This window comes from Caretta caretta, chromosome 11 (assembly GCF_965140235.1).
Source record: "Caretta caretta isolate rCarCar2 chromosome 11, rCarCar1.hap1, whole genome shotgun sequence".
Taxonomy (NCBI): Eukaryota; Metazoa; Chordata; order Testudines; family Cheloniidae; genus Caretta; species Caretta caretta.
Window position 1 is genome coordinate 62,146,200 of NC_134216.1, and position 24,934 is coordinate 62,171,133.

At 40.8% G+C, this 24,934-nt stretch overlaps 1 protein-coding gene across 3 annotated transcripts in view; it reads left to right on the plus strand.

Annotated features, from left to right (window-relative positions):
* Positions 1-24,934, plus strand: part of PARD3B (par-3 family cell polarity regulator beta) — a 608,177-nt gene that overhangs the window by 206,759 nt on the left and 376,484 nt on the right. For all 3 annotated transcript variants that reach the window (XM_048869082.2, XM_048869081.2, XM_048869083.2), the window contains one exon: positions 4,365-4,536. In XM_048869082.2, coding sequence (XP_048725039.1) covers positions 4,365-4,536 — 172 coding nt within the window. The remainder of the gene's footprint in view (positions 1-4,364; positions 4,537-24,934) is intronic.

A 24,934-nucleotide genomic window follows, 5' to 3' on the forward strand; every position in this document is an offset into this window, starting at 1 on the left:
TAAACTGCAAGGGGTACTTTTCAATGGTGCTACAAGCACTGGTGGATCACAAGGGATGTTTCACCAACATCAACGTGGGATGGCCGGGAAAGGTTCATGACGCTTGCATCTTCAGGAACTCTGGTCTGTTTGAGCAGCTGCAGGAAGGGATTTACTTCCCAGACCAGAAAATAACTGTTGCGTATGTTGAAATGCCTATAGTTATCCTTGGGGACCCAGCCTACCCCTTAATGCCCTGGCTCATGAAGCCGTACACAGGCACCCTGGACAGTAGTAAGGAGCTGTTCAACTATAGGCTGAGCAAGTGCAGAATGGTTGTAGAGTGTGCATTTGGATGTTCAAAGGGTTGCTGGCGAAGTTTACTGACTCGCTCAGACCTCAGCGAAACCAATATTGCCATTGTTATTGCTGCTTGCTGTGTGCTCCACAATCTCTGTGAGAGTAAGGGGGAGACGTTTATGGCGGGGTGGGAGGTTGAGGCAAATGGCCTGGCCGCTGGATACGCGTAGCCAGACACCAGGGCTGTTAGAGCACAGCAGGAAGCGCTGCGCATCAGAGAAGCTTTGAAAACCAGTGTCATGACTGGCCAGGGTACTGTGTGACACTTCTGTTTGTTTCTCCTTGATGAAAACCTGCCCCCTCGGTAACCTCTAAATTCCCTGTAAGCCCTCCCTCCTTTGATCACAGCTTGCTTGCAAAGGAAATAGTCACTATCGTTTAAAAAACATGTATTCTTTATTAGTTGATTATAAAAATAGGGAGATAACTCACAAGGTAGCCCTGATGACGGGTGGGAGGAGGGTAGGAGGGAAGGAAAAGGCCACTTCAAAACTTGTTGAATGACAGCCTTCTGTTGCTTGGGCTGTCCACTGGGGTGGAGTGGTTGGGTGCCTGGAGCCCCCCGGCGTTCTTGGGCATCTGGGTGAGGAGGCTGTGGAACTTGGGGAGGAGGGAGGACAGTTAAACAGGGGCTGCCGTGGCAGTCTGTGATCCTCTGCCGTTCGTGAACCTCCACCAGACGCCGGAGCATGTCCGTTTGATCCCGCAGTAGCCCCAGTGTTGCCTCATGCCGCCTCTGATCTTCCTGCCGCCACCTCTCCTCACGTTCATTGGCCACTGTCCTGTACTCTGCTGTTGTGTCCCTCCACACATTCTGCTGAGCTCTGTCAGTGCCGGACGACTGCATGAGCTCAGAGAACATTTCATTGCTCGTGCATTTTTTTTCGCCGCCTTATCTGAGATAGCCTTTGGGACGGAGGAGGGAGGCTTGAAATGTTTGCAGCTGCTGGAGGAAATAAAAGGGAGTGAAGTATTTTAAGAGATACATTTTACAGAACAATGGCTATACTCTTTCACGGTGAACAACACTATTCACCTTACATAGCACATGTGATTTTTGGTACAAGGTCACATTTTGAATCTTATATTGAGTGCCTGCGGCTTTGGTGTGAGAGATCACACATGCAGTGCCGGGCAACAGAATTCAGCTTGCAGGCGGCCATGGTAAGCCATAGTCTTTCAGCTTCTGCAACCACAGTAACCCTAATTCGAAACAGCTATGTCGATTTCAGCACTAATCCCCTCGTTGGGGAGGAGTACAGAAATTGGTTTTAAGAGCCCTTTATGTCGAAAAAATGGCTTCGTTGTGTGGACGGGTGCAGGGTTAATTTGATTTAACGCTGCTAAATCCGACACAAACTCGTAGTGTAGACCAGGCCTAACTGTGTGACTGTATCTGGGAAGAGGCCATTTTAAAGACATCCAGGGCCTGGCTTGTAGATAACTTCAACAATCAAGATTAGTATCTTTAAATGATTTGATAATTGTTGGGTAGCCAGTGAGGTGAATGGAGCATGGGAGTGATGTGTTTTGTCACCCTGTGTTGGTCAGCGGGTGACGTATTGCATGTTATACATGTGGAATTTCTTCACTATCTGTGGTTTTATTTCTCAGTACATTGCAATAATATACTATTATGATTACAGCTAATGTTTCATTTAATTTGTCTCTCACTTTACGGATGTGTAAACTGGGGATGATAATGCTTTACTCACCTCCTGTAAAATGCTTCAAAATCTACAGATGAAAAGTGCTATACCATTACATAGTAGTAGTATTATAAAAATCTATGGTAATATGTGTGCTGTTGTATTGAAATATATTATACTATTGTCATGCACCAGGGAATGAAACCACAGAGAAACTCCACCTGATGCAACACAGAACAGTGTGCCTGTTGATCATCACATCACACTCATGCTCCATTCACTTCACTATTTACCTATCAAATACCAAAATGAGTTTCAAATCCTGGTGTTGATCTTCAAAGCTTTCAGTGAGTTGGACCTGTGCTGTCTTGCTCTCCTTCTCCCTCAGTAACAGCTGCAATCCTCAGGAATGAAGGAAAGTTATCATGGGAAAGGTGAGACTTGTAAGAGCTGAAGACTAAGCCTTCTGGGAAGTTTCAGAGTAACAGCCGTGTTAGTCTGTATTCGCAAAAAGAAAAGGAGTATTTGTGGCACCTTAGAGACTAACCAATTTATTTGAGTATGAGCTTTCGTGAGCTACAGCTCACTTCAAATTGGTTAGTCTCTAAGGTGCCACAAGTACTCCTTTTCCTTCTGGGAAGCTAATTCACAACCGTGAATTTTCTTGAACTTGGATGATACAGTCTTTACAACATTCATGACACATTTTTGTCAGAGCTTTCCCATGACATTAATGTTAATAGTTATTTAACAAACAAGAAAAGCAATCATACTCTTGGTCTCGATGTGCATGTTTCGCTTTAGTTCCCCCATTTGGATTTATCTATTTGGTAAGGTGCACAGATACTATGATGGTGAGTTTCCTTGTACTTTACTATGATTTACATTGCAAAAAAAGTCATCTGTTACTAGAATAATATTTTCTAATAAGTTTAGGTTAAATACAAAACAAATTGTGTAGTAAGAATATATGCGTAGTTATGGAAAGAAAACAGTCTTTGTGTAAAAAAGAAAGCAAGTTTTCTTCCTAATTATTCAGGGTTTTTTGTGTGTTGCTGGAATACGTATTGGTAAACATGAACTGACACATTTCTAGCAACCAAATTATAAATGAGTGGGAGACCTAAAAATGTCAGTTTCTTCCTTAGAAGCACTTCAGCTTTTTCTCCTCTTATTCCCTCCTTTATTTTGTGTCTCATTCCTTTATCTTGTATACTTCTTTATTCCCTTAGGCAAATGAGTGTCTTTAAATGTTTGTCTCTTTGCTTCAATATTTTACTTATCTCTGTGTATCTTTTTGACACAAATCTTCAAGGTATATCTATGTACACGTGCACACACACGCACTATATATGTAATAATTATAAAAATTAAAAAATAACCCCAACCTTAATGCTTGGTTTTTGGAATGATCTAGAAAGTGGTTTGTGCCCTTTTCAAATTTATTCATAGACTAAATGAATCTCTTAATAAATCCTAAGTATTAATGGAAAAATTCGTATACCCTAAACTGCAGAAACCATTTCAGATGATATTCAGTGGATAACATGTCAGTTTAAAGCATAGGATGAAATAATTGCCTCAATGAAATACACTGATTATGAAGTTGTTAATACTGTTGCAGTCTCATCCTCTACCCTTGATGCCAGTGGATACTCTGAGAATGGATCAAAAGACACATGTGCCTTAAATTTAATCCCCAAAAGTTCTCTGATGTAAATGACACTGGGATTTTAAAACTGGAAAAACAAAAGAGGTTATTCAATGATATTTTGTATTCTTGAACATGCTGTCTTATAAATACCTTATGTTATTGTAAGAACACAATATTCATCTATTGTCCTTTTTTATTTACCAGAAGATAAACCGAAAACAATAAAAAGTCATGTATACCTCATTTATATGTACTTGTGTTGTACTCTGGGATCCTTTTTTTTTTTTTTTTCTTCAGTGTTTAATTTTGGCCAACTGGATTTTTTCCCCTAATTTTAGTCTCTGAAAGTTAGCCTAGAAGAGCATGGAAGCAGTGCTTCAGTTAAGAGTTATTTTTTATGGCTGAAATAGGGATTTCTCTAAGTGGAGGTTTGTAATGAAAATCCTAAGAGAAATTTTCCGCTACACTAAGGTGCTAGCTAATGATGACACCACATTGTGGTCCTGATTCAGAAAAGCATCTCTTTTCAGGTCGCCGCTTAAGTCCCATTGAAGTCAGTTTATTTAAGCACATGTTTAAGTAGTTTCCTGAATCTGTGCCTCTATCATCTGTCATTTTCAAATCTGTTCGATACTTTTATCCTACCGTCAAGGTAATATTTGTACTGGAAATCAGTGTCAGCCATATTTTAAGTATAAACTGTAATATCTTTTGTTTTACAGCTGATTGCTGTGTACGATGAACAAGAATTGCACAATAAGATTGACAGCACCAGTGGCAGTTTGACAGACACACACAGCCCAGACCCTTTTGAGATGGAGGTGGCTGCCCAGCTGGCTGCCTTTCAGCCAATTGGTGGTGAGATTGAGGTGACTCCTACTGCACTGAAATTGGGTATGTGCGCATTATCTTCCAATTTTTTAAATGATTACTGATCATCATCTAGGAGGGGATATGTGCCATAGCCTCTCTACATTGCTGGTGTCTTGCCTCTTTATTTTCATCCTTCCTGTTGGTGTGTGTGTGTTGCATGTCTTCACTGGTGATAATGCTGTGGTGAGGCCACACAGAATCTTTCAGAAACAGGTGACTCCCATTTCGGTGAGCCCTCAAAGCAGCAGCACTGCCTGACAGGTATCCAGAAAATTAATGACAGTAAGGGATGTTTTCCTGTTTTCTACTAGAGATCACTAGTAACATTCTGAATAGAGAGGTTTCCTTAATAAACCAAGTATGAAGCTTAGAACACAAAACGTAAGAAGTAAGGCTACTACCCTGCCTTACTTTACCCTAATGTGACTATGTATTGTAGGGGTCTCAGAACAGTGTGTGATTAAAATTCCTGAGCACAAGTGGGTGGGTTAAGGATGGAATTTAAGTCTTGGATCTGAAATGTTTGTGCCTTTGTTGGTTTAAAGTTAGACCACTTATGACTTTTGAAATTGGATGTTTTGCATTCTGTTTGCTTTGCTTTAATTTCGCTTTTAAAAAAGGAAAAGACTGATAAATAAACATTCCACCAACATTTTAGTGAAAAGAAAGTTAATGCTGTGAACAGAACTCTTAGTGTTCTAGTTTGTGCCTGTCAGGGAAAGCATTCAATTTTACTGAAGTCAATGAAACCTTCCAGACTAAGGTTTACGTTATAATAGGTCATTTAGAGTGTTTGTAATTTCAACCTTCTGCAGGATTTCTTCCGGCCTGTAGTCTTGGGAAATGATGTGTTCTTGCTATAACTTCCATATATTCAAGAATGTTATGAACTGTATTCTTGATACGTATGGAAAGGATTCATCTGTCTGAAGGACCTCTAATTGAATGAGTTAATATTCTATGTTACACACACAAGATCTAGCATGAAATGTAAAAGATATCTTAACATGTTTTGAAAAATAAATGCGATTTAGATAATCACCCTGATGCATATTTTAATGGATTAGTAAACATGCCTCGTCTTAGCTCAATATTGTATTCACATCTTGGGAGAAGGACGGAATTATATTTCATATTTTAGCCTTATGCAAACTTATGTAAAACAACTAAATTGAATTTTTGTTCATAATGGCAATGCCAGTAGACCTTTAATTTTAGCAGTGCTGGAGGTCACCACTATGTCATTTACCAGACAGTTTCATTTTCATAACGGAAATGATGCTAGGATGTTCTGGAGTATTAAGGAGAATGAAGATAGTGTAAAAAGATCGTCCAATTATGGTCCCAGTTTATTTCCAATCTATACACATGTTTCTCTGGAAATAAAAGTGAATATCTCCTCTAAAAATGGAATATGTAAAAATGAGGATGTTGGGATTCCATGTTTGTCTCAATGATTGCATTTCAAATTGGTTTCATTTAAATGAAGGGTTTTCTAACTGTCTGCTCTAAAAACTCAATATGAGTTCTGAAAGTCCACCTGTTTTCTTTCTGGCTATTGTATCTCATTAATGACAAAAATTCTGCAAAGCTAATTTTGCCCTTATTATCATCTCTGCTAGTCTATTGTTTTCTGTCCTCCGTTACACTAGATCCAAATCCAAAGACAAATTGAATTAAAAATGCAAACAAAACATAGTTATCGATACTATTGATGTATGAGCCAGGTTAGAATATGGTGCATCCTCTTGATTCTGCATTGGCTACCAGCAGCAAAAAGTAGTAAAGTGTTTTCACTGAAGAAAGGTATGACTCTGAATATACATAGTGAGCAAATTCCTGGAGTAAGTCACTTTTCAGGGTAGGAGTGTACTTTAAGCATGTGCCAGAGTTCTCAGACTTTGAAAGAGTCTCTGAATGTACAAAAGATCTCTGAATTTACTTAAATAGGGGTTATATCTATGTGGTTCAAATGGACAAAATATATAGTTATTGTGTGCTTTAAAAATTCATTGAAGAATCTATACTTTAGAAGTCTGGGTCCACCATATTGTCCATATGATGGATGTGTTTTTATGGATGTCCCCAGAAGAATACCTAGCATATGGGGCTGAATAAACAGAAGATACTAAATTATTTCTTTTACAAACATAAGGGAATCCATATAAAATTTAAGAAACTATATCGTAAGTGTTGGCTGATCAGTCTTTATTTATACTAGATATGTTACAAGATATATCTCTTTTGTTATTTTTCCTCTTTATCTTAGAATTATTTATTTCATATCCTTTGTGGTTGATGCATTCCAGATATTAACCAGTCCTACTAATACTACGATTTTAGTTTTCCCGTTACCAAGTTAGTTATTCTTGGTTTTCTGTTAGCAAGTCACTTGAACTTTTGAAAATGATCCAATACTTATTTCAAAAACAACCCTATATTTAACTTTAAAGCTAAAAGTACCTCAACCCCTATATTCTTTCCATATGTGCGTTAACAAAAAAATTTAAAGTAGTATTTGGACCTTGGTTTTTATCTAATTGTTTTCATAATATTTAAGCACTTATCTCTTTTCAGCAGTTTACAGATAATTATATAACTTGATTATTGTCAAATTTAATAACTTTTTCTGTTAAATCAAAATTATTGCATAGAGAAACACATGGAAGTATTTGCATGCACTGTTATAAAAAGCTAAACCTCTCTTCTGGTGTTGCCTTTAAGAAAATGAAGGGGAATGTGATGCCTTTAATTAGGCCACAGCGTCTAAGTATCTGACATGCTCAAAATATGAGGTTAACTATTGGCATCTGATCCTAGACAAACATACTTGCACCACACGCACAGCAGAACTGAAGCAGGGTATCTGGTATTGCTGCTGATAGTGTCTGAATTCAGACTACAAAGCAAGTAAGTTTGTAATGGTTTCTTATTGCTAGAAGGGCTTTGCTGAAGTCTTTGGAATTCAGGACTGAAATTTACTGAGGGAACTGGAGTCATTTGCTTCAGTTAGATCCGTAAGTCATAATTTGGTCCTGGGCTTTAATCTTATTGGTTTCTTTTTAGGCCTGATTACCAAACAATTAACACTGAGGACGAGGCCTTTTTCTTAGTCTAATGTCTTATCCATGCAATAGAGGAATGATCTAGTAATTAGCTATGGCAACTTTGTACTTTTCTTTCATTCAGGTACAGATACATATGTATCTATATCTATATACAGATGTATGAAGATCTGACATACTTTCATGTGACCAATTTCCTTGTTTCTTCAAGAAGAGTAGCAATGTTATTTCCATTCTGTTGGGCGGGGATAGGACTGTAACAGGAAAATTGTGGTGGGACTGCATTCATTCTCCCTGTTCCTTGCCTCTCTTTGTTTTGTGAAATGGAAAGCACTCCAGTATACTGCAGGGCGCTTGCCCCTTCAATTCATAACTCAAATATACTTCATAAGAATATCAGGGCTGCCGAGAATCACTGGCTACACTGAGTTGCCCTAAAACAAAACCTGCCTTTTAAAACTCATATTGAAAATATTAATTGCAAAGGTAGTGTCAAAAGTTAAGTAAATTTAAATCAGACTTTCAGAAATAAGTTTCATACCCATTTTCCAGTTATTATTCAGGAGGTGGGAGTGGGAGAGTGAAGAATTTTATCTTCTCCTCTTCCTCCTCCCTCCCCCCACAAACCCACTTCCTGACCCCTCTTCAGGGACCGCTGTCATGAGGAAATCCTCCATCAGGAGGTGGACCCTTCCCTCTAGTGAGGGCTATAGAGCAGAGGTCCCCAAACTGTTGGGCACAGAGGAACATTTTGAGGGAGGGAAGTTGTTGCCCAGTCCAGCCCCACCTGGGGGTGAGGAAGATGCGCCATCCAGCTCCACTCCTGGACCTGACCCCAGCTGTCCACCCTGCCCTTCATCCCAGGTGTGGCCCCAGCCTCAGCCTCCCTTACTCCTGTCCATGTCTCCCGGCTCCAGCTGAGGGGGGGCGGTGGACAGGAGTAAAGGGGGGGGTGTGACCCCAAAACATTTGGGGACTACTGCTCTAGAGCAAGTGCAACCTCAGCATCAAGGGAAAAGGGTTTTTTCTCCCCATATTTCATAGTTTCAAAGAGAAGAGGAGGGTGGAGACCCATTCTTCATCTACACCAGTTGAATCTTTATTTGCAAATCTAAATTTCACTTGCTAACATGGGCATCAATAATTTCTTCCCTGGAGAAGGACAGATGGTTCGTGACTCTTGACATGAAAGATACTTACTTTCATGTGCATATTCATCCATCCTGCAGAATATTCATCAGATTCATAGTGGGACAAGACCACTACTAGTATACTTCTAGTGTACTTCTTGTTCAAGCTGGCAACAGCACCTGGGGTCTTCTAGAAGGTTCTCTCCATGACGGTGGCCCAGATGAGACAAAAAGGCTAGACTGTCTTCCTATAACTTGGATGATTGTCTCCCAATGGGCAGATCCAACCAAGAAGTTCAGTCAGCAACATTATCCTTTATCCATCTTCCGGCATCATTGGGAATCTGTGTAAACAGAAAAAAAAAGCCTCCTTTGACTCCCACAAATACTGTAGACTGTATAGAAGCAGCCCTAGACTCAACCTCAGCAAAAGTCTACCTCCCCATGAACAGATTCCAGGCCATGAGCAGCCTAATAAAACAAGTAATCCTCTGACCTCCAACCACAGTCAAGATCTGCTTCTCCCATTTTAGGTCACGTGTCCTCGTGTACCTGCATAACACTGTTCAGCAGGCTTCACCTCCATTGCTTACAGGCCTGGCTCTAGTCTGTTTACTCTAGAGGTAGAGACAACATGAATACCAAGGTAACAACTCCTGCCAAGGTCATGGCTTCTCTTGTATGGTGGATGAACCCAGAACAAGTGCGTGCAGGAGTCCCTTTCTTTCCACCCACACCTGACACAACCATAATCAGAGGTGTATCCCTTGTAGTCTGGGGAGCACACATGGGTAGTCATGCTGTGCAAGACACACGTTCTCTTGTCAATCTCCTAGAGTTAAGGGCAGTCTGCATAGTCTGCAATGCATTCCTCCCACTTAGAATCCTGTTGCATCCAGATAATGTCAACATGGCAACCGTCTTCTATATAAACAAACATGGTGGGGCAAAATTTCTTCCTCTCTATATATAGAGGCAGTCAATTTATGGAACTGGTGCATCAGAAACCACAACACACTTTTGGAGGCATAGCTACCAGGTATTCAGAGCTCTCTAGCAGACAGTCTCAGCAGTCACTTCCCCACAGGCCAGTGGGAGATACACAAATCCACTGTAAACAAAAATCAGCCCCTCCCTCCCTCCCTCCCCTCCCCACACACAGTGGGAAACACCACCTGGGACCTTTTCAATTCCCAGATGAACAAGAAGTTCAGCTTATACTGCCCACAGAGCAGCACTTGGTTGGGGCTCCAGGGGCAATGCCCTTCTGTTATCCTGGACAGAGCACTTGAGATACACCTTTTCTCCAATGACACTGCTACCACAGATCCTGAAAATTATTCATCACAACAAAGCTTAGGCCATTCTCATTGCACCAGCTGGCCCAGACAGTTTTGGTTTTCTCACGTTTTATGAATGTCAACCTGTTCTCCAATCAAAATTCGTCCCTTCCTGTATCTATTAATTTCAGAGATTGACAAGATCAAGCATCTCAACCCAGACCCTCACCACCTCACAGTCTAGTATTTGGAGGGGCATGAGACCTAGAACATTCAGAGTCAGACACCATTCAATCTATTTTCAATCAAAGCAGAGAATACTCCACTGGAAAATGCTGTCTCATTAAATGGAGGCATTTGTCTACCTGGACGCAATAGAACCAGTTATCCCCAGAAACAGTGGGTACTCCTGCTATTTTAGATTACTTCGTCAACCTCAAGGTATCAGGGCTTTCCATTTGCTTCCTGTATGCCTATCTAGCCGCAATCAGTGCCTTCCATCCTCTGGTTGAAGACTATTTTATTTTTAAATACCCCACAACAGTCACATTCCTGAAAGGTCGTCTTTGGACCTTTCCACCATGATGAAATGAACATTGCAATTGGACCTCATTCTTGTACTCTATTTACCAGCCCACGCTTTGAACCACTGGCCAATTTCCCACCTATCCATGAAGGTTGCCTTCCTAGTTGCCATCATGTCAGCCAGAAAGGTGAGCAAATTGGGAGCATTCATGGTTGCCTTCCATATACCATATTTCATAAGAAGATTATGCTATTTCATTCATTGAATGCAGAATGTCTTTAACAAAATAATACTGGTAAAACCCTGGACAAATTCAACAGGTTTAACAAATTTATTCCACTAAAATTAGTACCATTTTCGTTTTGAAAGGGCACTTCATTTCCTGTAGAAACTATTTTTCTCTTCAAAACTAAGAAAAAATATTGATGCAGAACTACAAAATGTCTGTGAAACTCCCCCCCCCCCCCACTTTTCCCAGAGATGAACATTTTCTCACAGATCTTTACTAAAGACTGCTGAAAGTTTGTAAAGCACTCTCAAAATGCTTGTCTAAAGAAGTCCTTTTAAAATGAAGTTACTACCATATAACAGCTCTATGTAGCCAGGTGCAGGAGAAGCACAATTTGAAAAATCTCATACAAAGGCAACAAAGATTTAAAAGAAAAAAAGATTGTTTGAAACCTGTGACATTATTATTTTATACTTCAGCCAAGTTTTTTTTTTTTTTTTGCCAGTCAGTCACAGGGGAAAAAATGTGTTGATTGGTTCTGAAGCTAGAATATATTTATAATAAATGTATGCACTTGTGCACAATAGGTCTCCAACTTTTAGATGAAATGACACATTTTTCAGTAGTGTGGGTGTCCGTTACAGGGCGAGCTGTGCTTTGACCCCTTTTAGTCCCCCTCGAGTGCATCCATCGGGTAACAGGCTTAGCTTCTTTAACCTCTCTCAAAGGGTAAAACCCCATGAACCAATTACTGTTGGACTAGATCTGGTTTCTTAACCATGTTAACACAACAGGCCTAACTGTGTCTGGCAACTGTAAGCCCTTTCACTCCAGGGACCAGCAAGCTGATTAAAGTGACTCAAAAGCAACTTCTTCAAAACATTCTTTATTTTTCCACTCACAGGTATATAGCATTCAGAGGGAATGGTTAAAACAATAAAAACCATATTTCCCGTACTTGATCCCTGATCTTTCCTTGCAAATTTTGGTAAGTTCCATTCAGCTCAGTTACCTCCATCTCTGGATTTAGAGAAGCAGACTGCTGCTGTAGAATGCTGTTTCTCTCAGAGACTAACCTCAAGTTGATGGCTGATCATCCTCCTTCCTGCTTAGTCTAGGATCTTTTTTTTGTATCCCCTTGGATCCTAAATTCTGCATGGGAAGAATAAACCTTGCCAGATTAATTGGAGCCAAGTTGTAGCTACCCTGTTGTTTCCCCACGGCCCCTAAAATAGTACCTCATCTTTGCCATTGCTGTTGGTTTCCCTCTCACAGCCTCCTTTAATGTTAAAAGGTAAACTGAGGTACACATTATATTTACAAAACATAATACAGATATTACCCTCATTTTCCGCAACAGGTATTCATTTTGGTGTCCTGGCCAAATTTCTATTTGGCTGATTAAAAATAACAGTTGTTAGGTACAATGTTGTGTGTGTGTGTGTTTCCTTCCCAGGTATCCAACATACTAACAAACATTCAGAATTGATAAACACAGCGGGAATCAGAAACAACCTGTACAAAGCATTGTAAATGAGCTGTGGAATTAGTTATGAGTTTTATCAGCTCTCTAAATTTTTACATAATTTTTTTTCTATTTATTGAGTTAGTGTTTGATTTTTCAGTTTTCCATTTAGTGATGCTTCTTTTTGGCTAGTGGTGGTTTTCCAAAGACTTTATAGAAAAGGAACTAAATTCCTTTTGTAGATTTAATTGACTGGTACTCTTCAATCCTTGTTCTAAGCTATTGTTGTAGTGGTATTAGACACTTAGTATTGTTATGTTTCACCTTAGAGGTAGGTTCCCTTAGCAAACTATATACATGCATTTCATCCATTACTTAAATGCTTTTCTATAGCTCAAGATGAAAGGGGTTGTATAAATGTAATAGATACTAAAAATAAATAATCTACAGTACTATCGGAGTATTTTTATGCTAATAGATTGAGATGTTAAAGTAGATAAGCACTTAATCTCAGGACTATTAAAAAAATGAACCACTGACACAGGAGGGGGAAGATGTGCTTTCATTAGTAAAGAGGGGTCTAATGTCTTGTATATCAATTGATTCCAGTACCACAAAAATATTGTCAACTCTTTTTTTCTTTGAACTGCTTACCAGTATTGGACCCATATTGAGTCACTCTCTACAAATCTCTTCCAAAAGAAAGGCCAATCACATACAATACTGTGCTCATAATAGTACAGACTGTTCATGAATTTTTTAAATCTCTATTGCATGTTGCTGCTAATCTAATATCTAGTGAAAATATGCTTGCTAAACACTCAGCTATAAGTATGGGGAATACTTTCAGTGTGATCATCAGCTTCATCCACCAGGTGAAGCTTCCTGCTGTTCACAGGAAACTGATAGCGTTACCAGAAACCCCTCAGCACCTAACATTTCACTATATTTGCAATTGTCCTCTGCTTTCTAAATATGGTTACGTATTACTTAGAGTATAGTAAGGTTTAGCATTTCTATTTCTCAATGTAGCCACTCTTAAACAGAGGAATATCATATATGTCTGAGAATCTTAACATTTGTAATTTATTCTGATCCCATAACCTTGCCTTGTAATTAGACATGTACCCACAAATGAAGTCATCATGAGCACCCTCCCAGTTTCCTCTTGTAGTTTTTATTTAAGTATTCTCAGCTAGTATTTTCTTCTGCAGCGTGAATATTGGAGCTGAAAAGGTGAGTTAAAAAGTTTAGCTTTTTGTTTTTTTCTGATGTCAATTGGTTATTTTCCCTTTCAGTCCAGTTGGGCAGAAAAGAGAGCGCTAATATAATTATTTATGGAAGATCCATCTTATGGATATGTCACTTTGAGTCAGACATGCCTTCGTGATTTGCTCAGGGTTTTCTCATTTGCTTTATCTAATAGATGATGGTCCACTGTGCACGAATGTAGTTGTTTCCTTTCTACTTTGCTTCTCCTTTGCATTAAGAATCATGATTTTGCCCAAACTGAGAGAGAACTAGCTAATACTTGACATGCCTGCATTCTGAGGTGGGAAGATAAAGTAATGTGTGCTTAGGTGCTATCATGAGATTTCTACAAATGGGCCTTTCCCATTCTTCTTTCCTCTTCCTCCCTTTTTTTTCTAATCAAACCCAAACAGGTACCACAATCAATTAATCGCATGCTATCTGATTTGCTGGAAAACAAATAATTTCTCTTACTATAAGTTCTTAGTATATTGTTAAATGTACACATTTATAAGTAATATTAGTATTTGGCAAAATAGAGTCCAGACAAAGATGAATCCTAGGACAGGAAGGCACCTCGAGAGGTAATCTTGTCCAGTCCCCTGCACTCATGGCAGGACTAAGTATTATCTAGACTATGAAGCAGCCACACTAATCTTTTATGAGGCATCAGCAGCTCTTGATCCCATGAAGTTTTGTTGACTTATTTGTATCAGTGTGCATTCTCCTGCGAGGTCCTACAGAGATTTGTTTTGTCAACTAATTCTGTATGTGAGATAGATGGGGGAAATAGTGAGACTGCTGATTGCACTCTTTTACTCTTAGGCCTGTTCTACACTACACAGCTAGATTGATGTAAGGCATTTTACGTCGACCTAATTATGTCAGTAGACACACTACAGCCTTGTCCCACCAATGCAAGTGCCGTCCTATACCGACATAAGTCCTACACCTCTTGTGGAGGTGGAGTCATTATGTCAGTGTAGTTAGGGTGATGCTGTGTCCCTGTAGACCCTGTGTTACTTACATTGGCTATTGGTTGTCTTGTCAATTTCAGGCCTTCATGCTGGAGCCCTAAAATTGAGAAGAAAGCCAAGCAGCTAGAGCCCAGCTGCCCCTGGTTCCCCGCTCCCAGCCAGGCTTCACCCACCAGGCTCCTCACTCCCCGCTCAGGGAGGTGGAAAGCCCGGCTGGGAGTGGGGAGCCGAGAGCCCAGGGTTCATCTGGCTCTCAGCCCCTCATATTGCCCAGTTTACTGTACAGCTTGAACATTGTTTCAGATAGACTAAGAAATATCTTGCATGTAGGGAAAACTGTTGTATTCACCTTTTACTTTGGAACAATCTTTTTCTGCAATTTTTACTTGCTGCCTGAGTACTGTCTCTTATATGCACGTAGTAATGACTCCTCTTCTGATTCAAGGAAATGTGCACATGCAAATCTTTTCTTAAAAGCTAGTTGGTTTTAATACAAATGTATTACAAAAGCATGAAACATTGTTTACTCTTTCTTTAAGAAAATATTACTTCGATCACTTTCTCTGCCTCTGGAAGCTTCTTAGTAGTGGTATCATTCCTGTGCATTGTTTATTTAGAGGATTTATGTGGATGACAGCATGCTTGATAGCTCTTCTGCTCTGCAGCATTGTTTAATTTGGTTTTAAATAATTGTGATGATCAATTAAAGCCTACTAGTGCTTTTTAAAACAAATGGTGCCTGTTTCTGGAGATCTGAAGGTTTGACGATAAGTTCTCTTTTCAGTCATTGTGTAGGCATGATGTACTTTGAGTTTGTGACTTAAGGTTGAGCTTGAATCATGGAGTTAAAGTTTGTACTAGCACAGGTGAAGTTTACCCTCTCGATAGAACTGGAATAGTATTGCAGTGCTTTTATAAAGAGACATAGGAACAAGTAATGTGTATGTCTTCTGGAACATTAAGTAAGGAGTATATGACTTTCTGTCCTGACTTCTATCTCCTATCCAAAAGTGGTGCCATATCTGAAATGTCCAGGCTTTCAGAGCTTATAGGGTTTTTTTTAAAGATATGATTATTTTTCTGTGGAAACTACAATGCATTTTCTGGGTATTAGGCTCCTTTTAAACATACGTTTTCTGTGCGGATTTTAACCTCACACAGATTGTGTTTCTTGATTCTCTCTTTTAATGAGTATTATTGCATCTCTTGCTATGAAAATTGACAACTGTTTTTTTTAAATACGAAGAAAAGCTATATTTTAGATTAATAATTTTAATTTTAATATTGATTAATAATTTTTCTGCTGTTCTAGTCAAATTAAGACTGTCTTAGCAAAATAAAAACCCCTAAATAAGGCCAAAAAATATAATCCTGGCCTCATGGTAGCAACCCCCTTTTTTTCTTTTTTAAATCTGAGTCCAGATTCATAAATTTTCATGTATATATTTAATTTGTATTAACTTATGTCTGTTTGCTATAGACATCAACATACCCATTGTACAGTTTGACCAAAATAAAATACAATTAAGGGATTCAGACAGTTTGCCCACTGCCATATAATCCTTACTCACTTTCTATCACCCACTGTAATTTTAGCACTTTCAGACCCTCACGTGTTTAATTTTTGTTAGCCATTGTCTTTGGGAGAAGCATCCCTTCGTATCTTGTTGGTTTTCAGGACAGACATTTAGCGGCTTACCCAGAACTGGAGAAAGAATCATTAATTTATTCTATTTTGGAGTACTTGGTTTTCCTTTTCCTTGATTCAGTCCACGGTTTCCCCTAGATGCACTGTGAGCTGACCTTTATTTTGTTTTCTTCATAACTCTGTTACCCTAGTACCGAGAACTCTGTTTTCAGTAGACATTAAGCAAATGAAGAATGCAACTGCAGGCAAAGATGTCTCTCTTTCATGCCAAGGAGCTCTCTGCATATGCTTAATGAGATCAGTGACCAGATGAAACCACACAGAATATTTGGATGGAAAGCATAAGCGCTCTTATTACCCCTTGAGACTTGTTTGAAAGGGAGTAATGAATCCCTTCCCACACACTCCTTCACAAAGCCCACTGGTATTGCCAGGAGGAGTTCTGAAGCTATTCGGTCTGTTATCATTGCCATACTACATCCATGCCTAAAGCCAGTCCATAAGGTTCAAGTATGCCTATGAGATTGTGAATTGATTAGAGCAGCTCCAATACCAGTTTAACCTTCCCTGAGAAATGGGAGATTAGACAAAGTGTAGCAACAGGTGAGGTTAAAAATGAGATTGGTTCAGGCAGGTGTTTGACCTGATTAAGGATAACTGGTACCCGGCCTTCACAAAGGGAAGTGGTTATTCTTGTCAATAATGGGCCCAGAACCTCCTTAGCCACAAGGAGGCAAGGGTCTTATTCAAGCTATGTGGAGCAAAACAGGATGAAACCCATCTGGAGACAACAGTTTGTTTGATCTGACATTCATGGTTTCATCCAAATAATCTTGGATGCAATCTGTGTTTTCAGAAAAATCCATGGAAAATTTCTTATAGTAAGAAGCTTGATATTCTAATAAAGTTAAGGCAACTTGTTGGTGACATAAATGCAGACAAAAAATTATTTCCGTTCTCTCAACATTTCTCTCACACAGAAATGTGTAAATTTTCTATACCCAACTGATAGCACTTGGGGTGAGGTTTTTCACAACTAGCACTCTAGCCTCTTTCCTGGCCACTTCATTAACCATCGGTGTTCTATAACTGCTTGCCTACACATGAAATTTGTTGCAGGATAACTTGAATTATGTAATGTTTAAGTGCCTTATTTCCACAACCACATTTTTTTGTTACAAATCATCTGGCTTTTTAATATGGGTTATTAAAGTGGGGTTATGAGATGTGGGATGAGTTTATCTGCAGCAGAGTAGAGGTGGATGTACCCCTACCCCGGAACAACTGTTGCACATCTGCCAAGACCTCCCACTGTTGTTCCACACAGTGTTTCTGGCTACCTGGGTTGGCCTGTCTGTTTACCTATGTGGGCTATACTGTTCCAGGGTCATCCTGACCAGATGTCACCTCTCCATTTAAATGCTTATGTGAGCCAGGTGTTGCCCTTTGCAATTCCAGAAAGTGGAGAGTTTAGATACCTGTGTTATACTCCTATTTATTGATCAGGCATGCCTCATGCTTCATCATGGTCTGATGCAGAGGTCCTGGACTTCATTGCCCTTTGCAAGAGGAGCATGTACAGGCCCATCTAAATTATAGCCACTGGAATGCACAACTATAAAGCAGCTGTCTGAGTAAATGAGGGAAAGGGGGTATAACTGGGACCCAAACCAGTGGCTCAGTGTGACTGCCTGTATTCCTATCATCACCTTTTTTAACAAAATGGTAGTGTATTTTGAAACAAAATATGCCTTGTGAGGTATTATTTGAAAACTTCTAATTCGCTGATCATTATTGTCCTGGTACAATATGTGTGGCAACATTGTATGTAAAGTTATAAGATTCTACTGTATGACATTAGTGAGAGATGATATAAGTCTGCAAAAATAGCAACAAACCAGAAACAAAAGGCAAACCGACACCTCAGCCAAGTGTCAACAAGATCAAATAGATTATCACCTGGTCAAGTGACCTCAGGTGGAGGTGATTTTCGAAGAAAGCGAACTATAAGAATGGGGAACAGACACCCCAAAATAGCTCTCCCTTCATCTCTACTCTTGGCATCGACAACACTTGAAGGACAAAGGAAGCATCATGGGACTGGCGAGGGATCCTGTCTGAAAGATTCAGCTAGTAACACTGCTAGAATATGAGGTGAGAGACCTTTTGCTTTGAATTCATTTAGCTTATTACATTAGATATTAATTGCGTTTACCTTTGATTTTCTTGTAACCAATTCTGACTTTTATGCATCATTTTCTGTAGTCACTTAAAATCTATCTTTCTGTAGATAATAAACTTTTTATTGTTTTATCAAAACCAGTGTGCTTGGATTAAAGCGTTTGGGAAACTTCATTTGTGATAACAAGATTTGTGCATATCATTTCCCAAATATAAAATGGCAGACTTCATATGACCTTGTATTGTCCAGGAGGGTGCTGGCGAGTACAAGATGTACATTTCTGGGGGAAAGTCTGGGGCTGGGATTTTTCTGGTGTTGCCCTGCAGTGTAATTAATGAGTGGGTGGTTATAGCACTCATGCAGTATAGCTGTGAGTAATTTACATGCTGGAGGCTGTGTGTGGGCAGACCAGGAGTGGTTGCTCTCACAGCGAAGCAGTGTAAAAAGTCAGCCCCTGCTGGAGAATTGAGGGGGGACAGCTGTTTCACAGTCCAGATTGTACCCTGGGTAATGTGTCACTCAGTAAGGGAAAGAAGCTCAGTCTGGGTTATAAGAATGTGAAGGATAATGATAGGGAGAGCTGTAAATTATATATATTTTATATATATAAAAAAGAAGTTCAAGGGTTGAGATTTTTATGAACTCTTGTGTGCATCCCAGGGGAGGGATAGAAAGACAGAGGAGTGGAGGCAGGGGTTCCTGGAACAAGACAAAGAGGAAAGGACAGGAAAATGGCTAGATCCTCACAGGCGCATCTGCTGAGGATGGTATTGAGGCAGACGCTCCTCTGGGCTGTTTTCTGATCAAGGGCTGCACCGCAGCTGAGGCATTCCATGTAGCCTTCTACTTCTGAAATCTCCTCCGTATTCTAGGACACACCATTCACTGCAACAGTGCCCAGGAAAAGGGCCTTTTGGAGGCATTCTACACCACAGAACAACAAAGGAAAACAGGAGACAATGGACGTTCTCACCTACAAGAGAGAAGCTCTTCTATTGCCATTCCAGGATGCAGAGAGCAGTTTTAAGTGCCCTGTGTGCACACATTTGTGACCTCAGAAGTGCAAAATTGTTTTCACGCTACTCTTTACGACTTCTTAAGGTTTTGTTTTTTTTCAATTTGCACATTATGTATGTGTAATAATATTTTTGTAGTGCTCTTAGAATGACTAGGGGAATGGCAATGCCATGAATGTCTATAGAGACCATGGGAGAAGAAGTCCGACTTGTAATGACAGCAAACAGTCCAGAGTTTCTAAAGGTCCTGGTATCCTGTATCTTTCCAGACCACCGTGCATTAATAGTGCTGAACCTTCTGCAGTGATCAACCAGGTCTTGCTGCATCATGGAGAAATAGCTGTTTCTGATTCTGAACTCTGAGGCATGGTGTGGGGGGGCGGGGCAGGCAAAGAATAGCCATGTGTCCCCCCTCAATGACCCCAATGCAACTTGGGGACCCCAACAATGCCAAACCATTAATAAACTCCTGTGCATTGTCCAGCCTTATGACCTTTATGGGACAGCACCTTGTAGACAAGAGTGCACTCTTCCTGGACAACAGCCTTGATGGTTGATCTGCTAACACCGAACTGGTTAGCTACTGACTGGTAGTGTTCAGCTGTGGCAAGCTTCCAGATGACGATGGACATTTGCTTCTCCGTGTTGAGGAGAGCTCTCTCATAGGTGTTCTGCTGCCGCAGCTCCCGGACAAACGCTGCATAGATTTCCGGGAAAGTGTCTTTTGATACCTTGCAGAACTGCCATCACTGCTGGTCATCCCAGGCTTTCATCATTATCCCATCCCACTAGTCAAGCCCCAAAACAGCAGTCCATCAAGTGAAACCGCTTCAGGAAAAGATGTAGGAAAAGTGTCATCTGCTCAACTTCAGCCTCTTCCTCAGGTGCCCTCATTGCCCTGGTTCTGATGTCATTGCACAACTTCAGATATGCTTGCAACAGCCTGTTGATATTTGATCACCATGAGGCTTGCAGCTCTTGCCAGTGTTTCCTCCAGGCTGCCTGACAGTGCTTTAAAAATGGTGCTGGCTCGCAAACTCTGGATGGATGATGGGAGGAAAGGAGAGTAATCAGGGGAATTATTTAGTTTGAGCTGAAGCCACTGAGTTCCATTGCCTTCTGGGAGGAATACCACAATGCGCAGAGAGAAAAGTCCCAGCATTTATGAAGCACAATGACAGAGCAATGCACTATGGGATGTCTGACCAGAATGCTAAGTGTTGATTTTGAACCATCGCTGTGCTTTGTGGCTGCAATCATATGAGACAAATATATTTTACTTGCGAAATGATGTGATGTGTATGCATTGCTTGTGCAACAGGTGTTGCAGTTCACATGACATAACATGGATACACCAAACAAGAAGTTTCAAGTTTAGTCAACTGCCTATGATCAGCAGTGATTCAATGAAGAAGAATTGTCCCTCAGAGGCACCTGGAATTCAATTCAATCTATACACTTCCTCGGAGGAGCATTAAAAACAGCTGCTCCACGATGACAGAGGTGATCATAGGCCTTGATATCAATCTGCATCTGGCAAATGTAGTGATTTAAACCAGGATCTATTCAAACTCCAAATTTTGGTCCTGAAGATAAGATCTCTTTTAAGCATGATACATTAGGGAGAAAAAAAATGTCTACAAGCAGCACAGTTATTGGTAATTCTTCTGTAAATGTGTAATGCCGTAAGATAAGGAGGCATTAACTTCTTTACTTGCTGATATTTCAGTTCTGAAGTTTAAGGGTCTGGATTAACTGTACTACTGAAAATTTAACATCCAAGATTCTTGTACTAGTAGGTAAATGTGTGAACCCAAGATGATATATTTTAAAACTTTCAATCCCTTAATAGTTCTATGATGTGCCACTCTAAACAGTGAGAACCCCAAAGCAGTTTGGCTGTGGACATATAAAGCATAGGTGCAATTACTGTGTTTTAAAAAATGTAATAAATGAAAATAAGTAGGTGTTTTATAATGTATGCGACAGGAAAAGATCATGCTGTTGAAGCTTCTTTGGGCATCCTTAAAACAATATATAAATAAAAGGCAGCATTTGTTAAAGCCTCTTTAAGATTTTACTTGCACTTGCTTTTTCCTAATATGAACCCTCCCCCCCCCACTATTTCACTTGATGGGGGTAGGGTTGCTTTATGAATTAATCCAAACTGGAGCATACAAAAGGGTTCATACTACAGAAAAGGATTTACTTCCATTTGGAGGATTGGATTGAGTCAATTGCCTGACTGTTTGTTTGCCTAGTTCTAGTCTGTTAATCTAATTCTTGTACCCATGAGAATTTAAACATCACGGTGATAGGCACTCTAAAAATACCTAGGACAGATAGTCAAACATCTTAAATTATATAGATAGCTGCTATTATGAGTAATTAAAATTGGCTTTAACCTAAAAAGAAGAGGCGCATTACATAAGAGAAAGTGGCATAGCTTTGTAATGAGGCTAGCATGGACTGCCTACTGAGAGTTACATTTTAAGTACATGTTAGGACAAATGCACATTGCCTCAGGTGATATTAAGTAATGAGACTGAAGGCTGAGTGAATTTAACCATCCTAGTTAATATGTGCTGTCTTAAAATGCACTGACTGGCTGGAGTATCTCTTTGATTGTAACATGAAATTTCTGTAGAAAACTAAGGAAAATAGACCTATTTACTGGCTACTAACGGTATAATATGTCACAGACAATCAAACTGGAGTTCTAATTGTATCTCGGGTTCTTAGGATATTATATAAGTTGTAGTAATGTGCTTTCCTGGATTAAAAGAAAATGTTATTTTGTAATGCTTGCTTCGTTTAGTGGCTAGGTTGATTAATTATAAAACCAGTTTAAAAAGCCAGTGTCAGCCCCGGTTTGAATGGTTGTTATTGTCTGTTTAGTACGCCAGATATTTTTCAGCCAATAATTATCCAACTACACTGAGACTGCAATTTCAGACTTATACGGTGTTTTGTATTTTTGTGTACGTTCAACACTGGATAAAAGTTTTGAGATTTGAGCAAAGGCAGTTGTAAAATTTCTAGGGGTGTGTGTGAGAGAGAATTTTTGTTGCCTGCTGGAGAATATGTAATGCAGAGCCAGTCAAAAGAGTAGTTGTCATTGGAATGACCTCTCCAATTGACAATTGTATACACACTTGATGGGCAGCTTTTTCCCATCACAGTCAGCCTTTTAGTGTGCAGGAACAAAATTTGAAATTATGACTTTAATTTTGTAGATGGTTTATTACAAATCTCCTTTCATCCAGTTTATGGTACTCAATCCAAGCATGTATGCTTACTTCTATAGACATTTTTCCTTTTTATTTGAACAAACCAAGGCATAGGCACCGACTCCATGGGTGCTCTGGGGCTCAAGCCAGCACCAAAAACAAGTAGGGGGTGCTCAGCACTCACCAGCCACAGCTGTTTGGCAGGGCTGCTGATCAGCTGCTTGTGGGAGGGCGGAGAGCTGTGCGGGGGCGGGGGGCTAAGAAGGGGCGCGCTTCGGGGCAGGGGGCAGAGCGGGATGGGAAGAGGCGGAACAAGGGCAGGGATATTGGGCGGGGGGGAAGAGGTGGGGGGAGGACGGATCTGGGGGAAAGGGAGCAGTGGGGGTGGAGCACCCACTGGGAAAAATAAGTCTGTGCCTATGAACCAAGACACAATGTATTAGAGAGTTAAGACCTGCTAACATGATTTAACCATAGTATTAGTATTTTGTACATTTAACATTACTTCTCTGGGCTGTTTCATCCCAAACTAGTGGTGTAGCCACTTGGTTGTATTCACAATAACCAACAACGACAAAACTCACTTTCAAATTCACCATATGTGATTTGATATTCACCTATCCAGCACTGTGTTTATGTGAAAAGAAAAGGAGGACTTGTGGCACCTTAGAGACTAACCAATTTATTTGAGCATGAGCTTTCGTGAGCTACAGCTCACTTCATCGGATGCATCCATCACGAAAGCTCATGCTCAAATAAATTGGTTAGTCTCTAAGGTGCCACAAGTCCTCCTTTTCTTTTTGCGAATACAGACTAACACGGCTGTTACTCTGAAACCTGTGTTTATGTGGTGGAGGTGGACAAATGCCACAGTGGACCAATACAGGAACTGGCTAATGATCTCTTCTGGGGACAAGGCCCCACAACACCTACCTGCAACACCAAGCCTAGAGGAAATAAAAAGGGAGGAATCAGATTTCAGAGTTGATGCAGAGAGAAACTAGACATTCTGCTGAGTAGTCGAGAGCAAAGAACTCTAAGGGTATGTCTACACTGGCAGAGTTACTGTGCTGCTCAGAGAGTGCTGAAGGGAAACCGCTGTTGTGTGTTCACACTGACAGCTGCCTGCGCAATAGCATGTTCACACTTGCGGCACTTGCAGCGGTGTTCGGAGCGGTGCACTCTGGGCAGCTATCCCACTGAGCACCTCTTCCTCTTCTGCTGCTAAGAGTTGTGGGAAAACGGAGGGGGTCGTGGGGCATCCTGGGTCCTGTCCCAATGCCCCATGATGCATTGCTTTGTATCCCAGCAATCCCTGTGCTTTCGTCCACATTTGGCGCCATCTTTCAATGGTTTGTGTACTGCGCGCTCTGCCTCTTCGAGCTGCAGGAATGGATCCTGCACTGGTGACCAGTATGCTGCTCGCTCTCACTAGCACGCCACGAGTGGCAGAGGGGTTATTCCTTAAACTACGAAGGCAAGAGGAGTTCGACATTAATCTCTCCACGCGTAGTAGCTACGACACAAGATTGCTTGTGGCATTCACGGAGGAGCTGACCACAATGGAATGCCACTTTTGGGCTCAGGAAACAAGCACTGAGTGGTGGGATCACATCGTGATGCATGTCTGGGATGACAAGCAGTGGCTGCAGAACTTTTGGATAAGGAAAGCCACATTCCTGGGACTGTGCGATGAGCTCGCCCCAGCCCTGCAGCTCAAGGACACGAGAATGAGAGCCGCCCTGCCACTGGAGAAGCGCGTGGTGATTTCACAGTGGAAGCTGGCCACTCCAGACTGCTACCAATTGGTCGCTAACCAGTTTGGAGTGGGAAAGTCGACCACTGGACTTGTGTTGACAGAAGTGTGCAGGGCCTTAATTGCATCCTGCTCTGAAAGACTGAGACTCTGGGCAACGTACGTGACATTGTGGATTGCTTTGCACAAATGGGCTTCCCTAACTGCAGAGGGTGATAGATGGCACGCATATTCCAATTCTGGCACCAGATCACCTAGCCACTGAGTACATTAATCAGAAGGGCATTTCTCAATGGTTCTCCAGGCGCTTGTGGATCACCATGGGTGTTTCACGGACATTAACCCAGGTTGGTCCGGAAAGGTGCATGACGCACGCATCTTTCTGAACACTGGCCTGGTCAGGAAGCTTCAAGCAGGGACTTTCTTCCTGGACCAGAAGATCACCGTAGGGGAATTCAAAATGCATTGTGATCCTGGAAGACCCTGCCAACCCGTTAATGCCGTGGCTTATGAAGCCATACATGGGGCAACTTGACAGCAGCAAGGAGCAGCTCAACAACAGGCTGAGCAAGTGCAGAATGACTGTTTGTGCTTTTGGCCATTTAAAGGCCCAGTGGCACTCCAGGGCTTTGTTCTGGGGTGCCATGTTGTCCTTTCGGTCCCT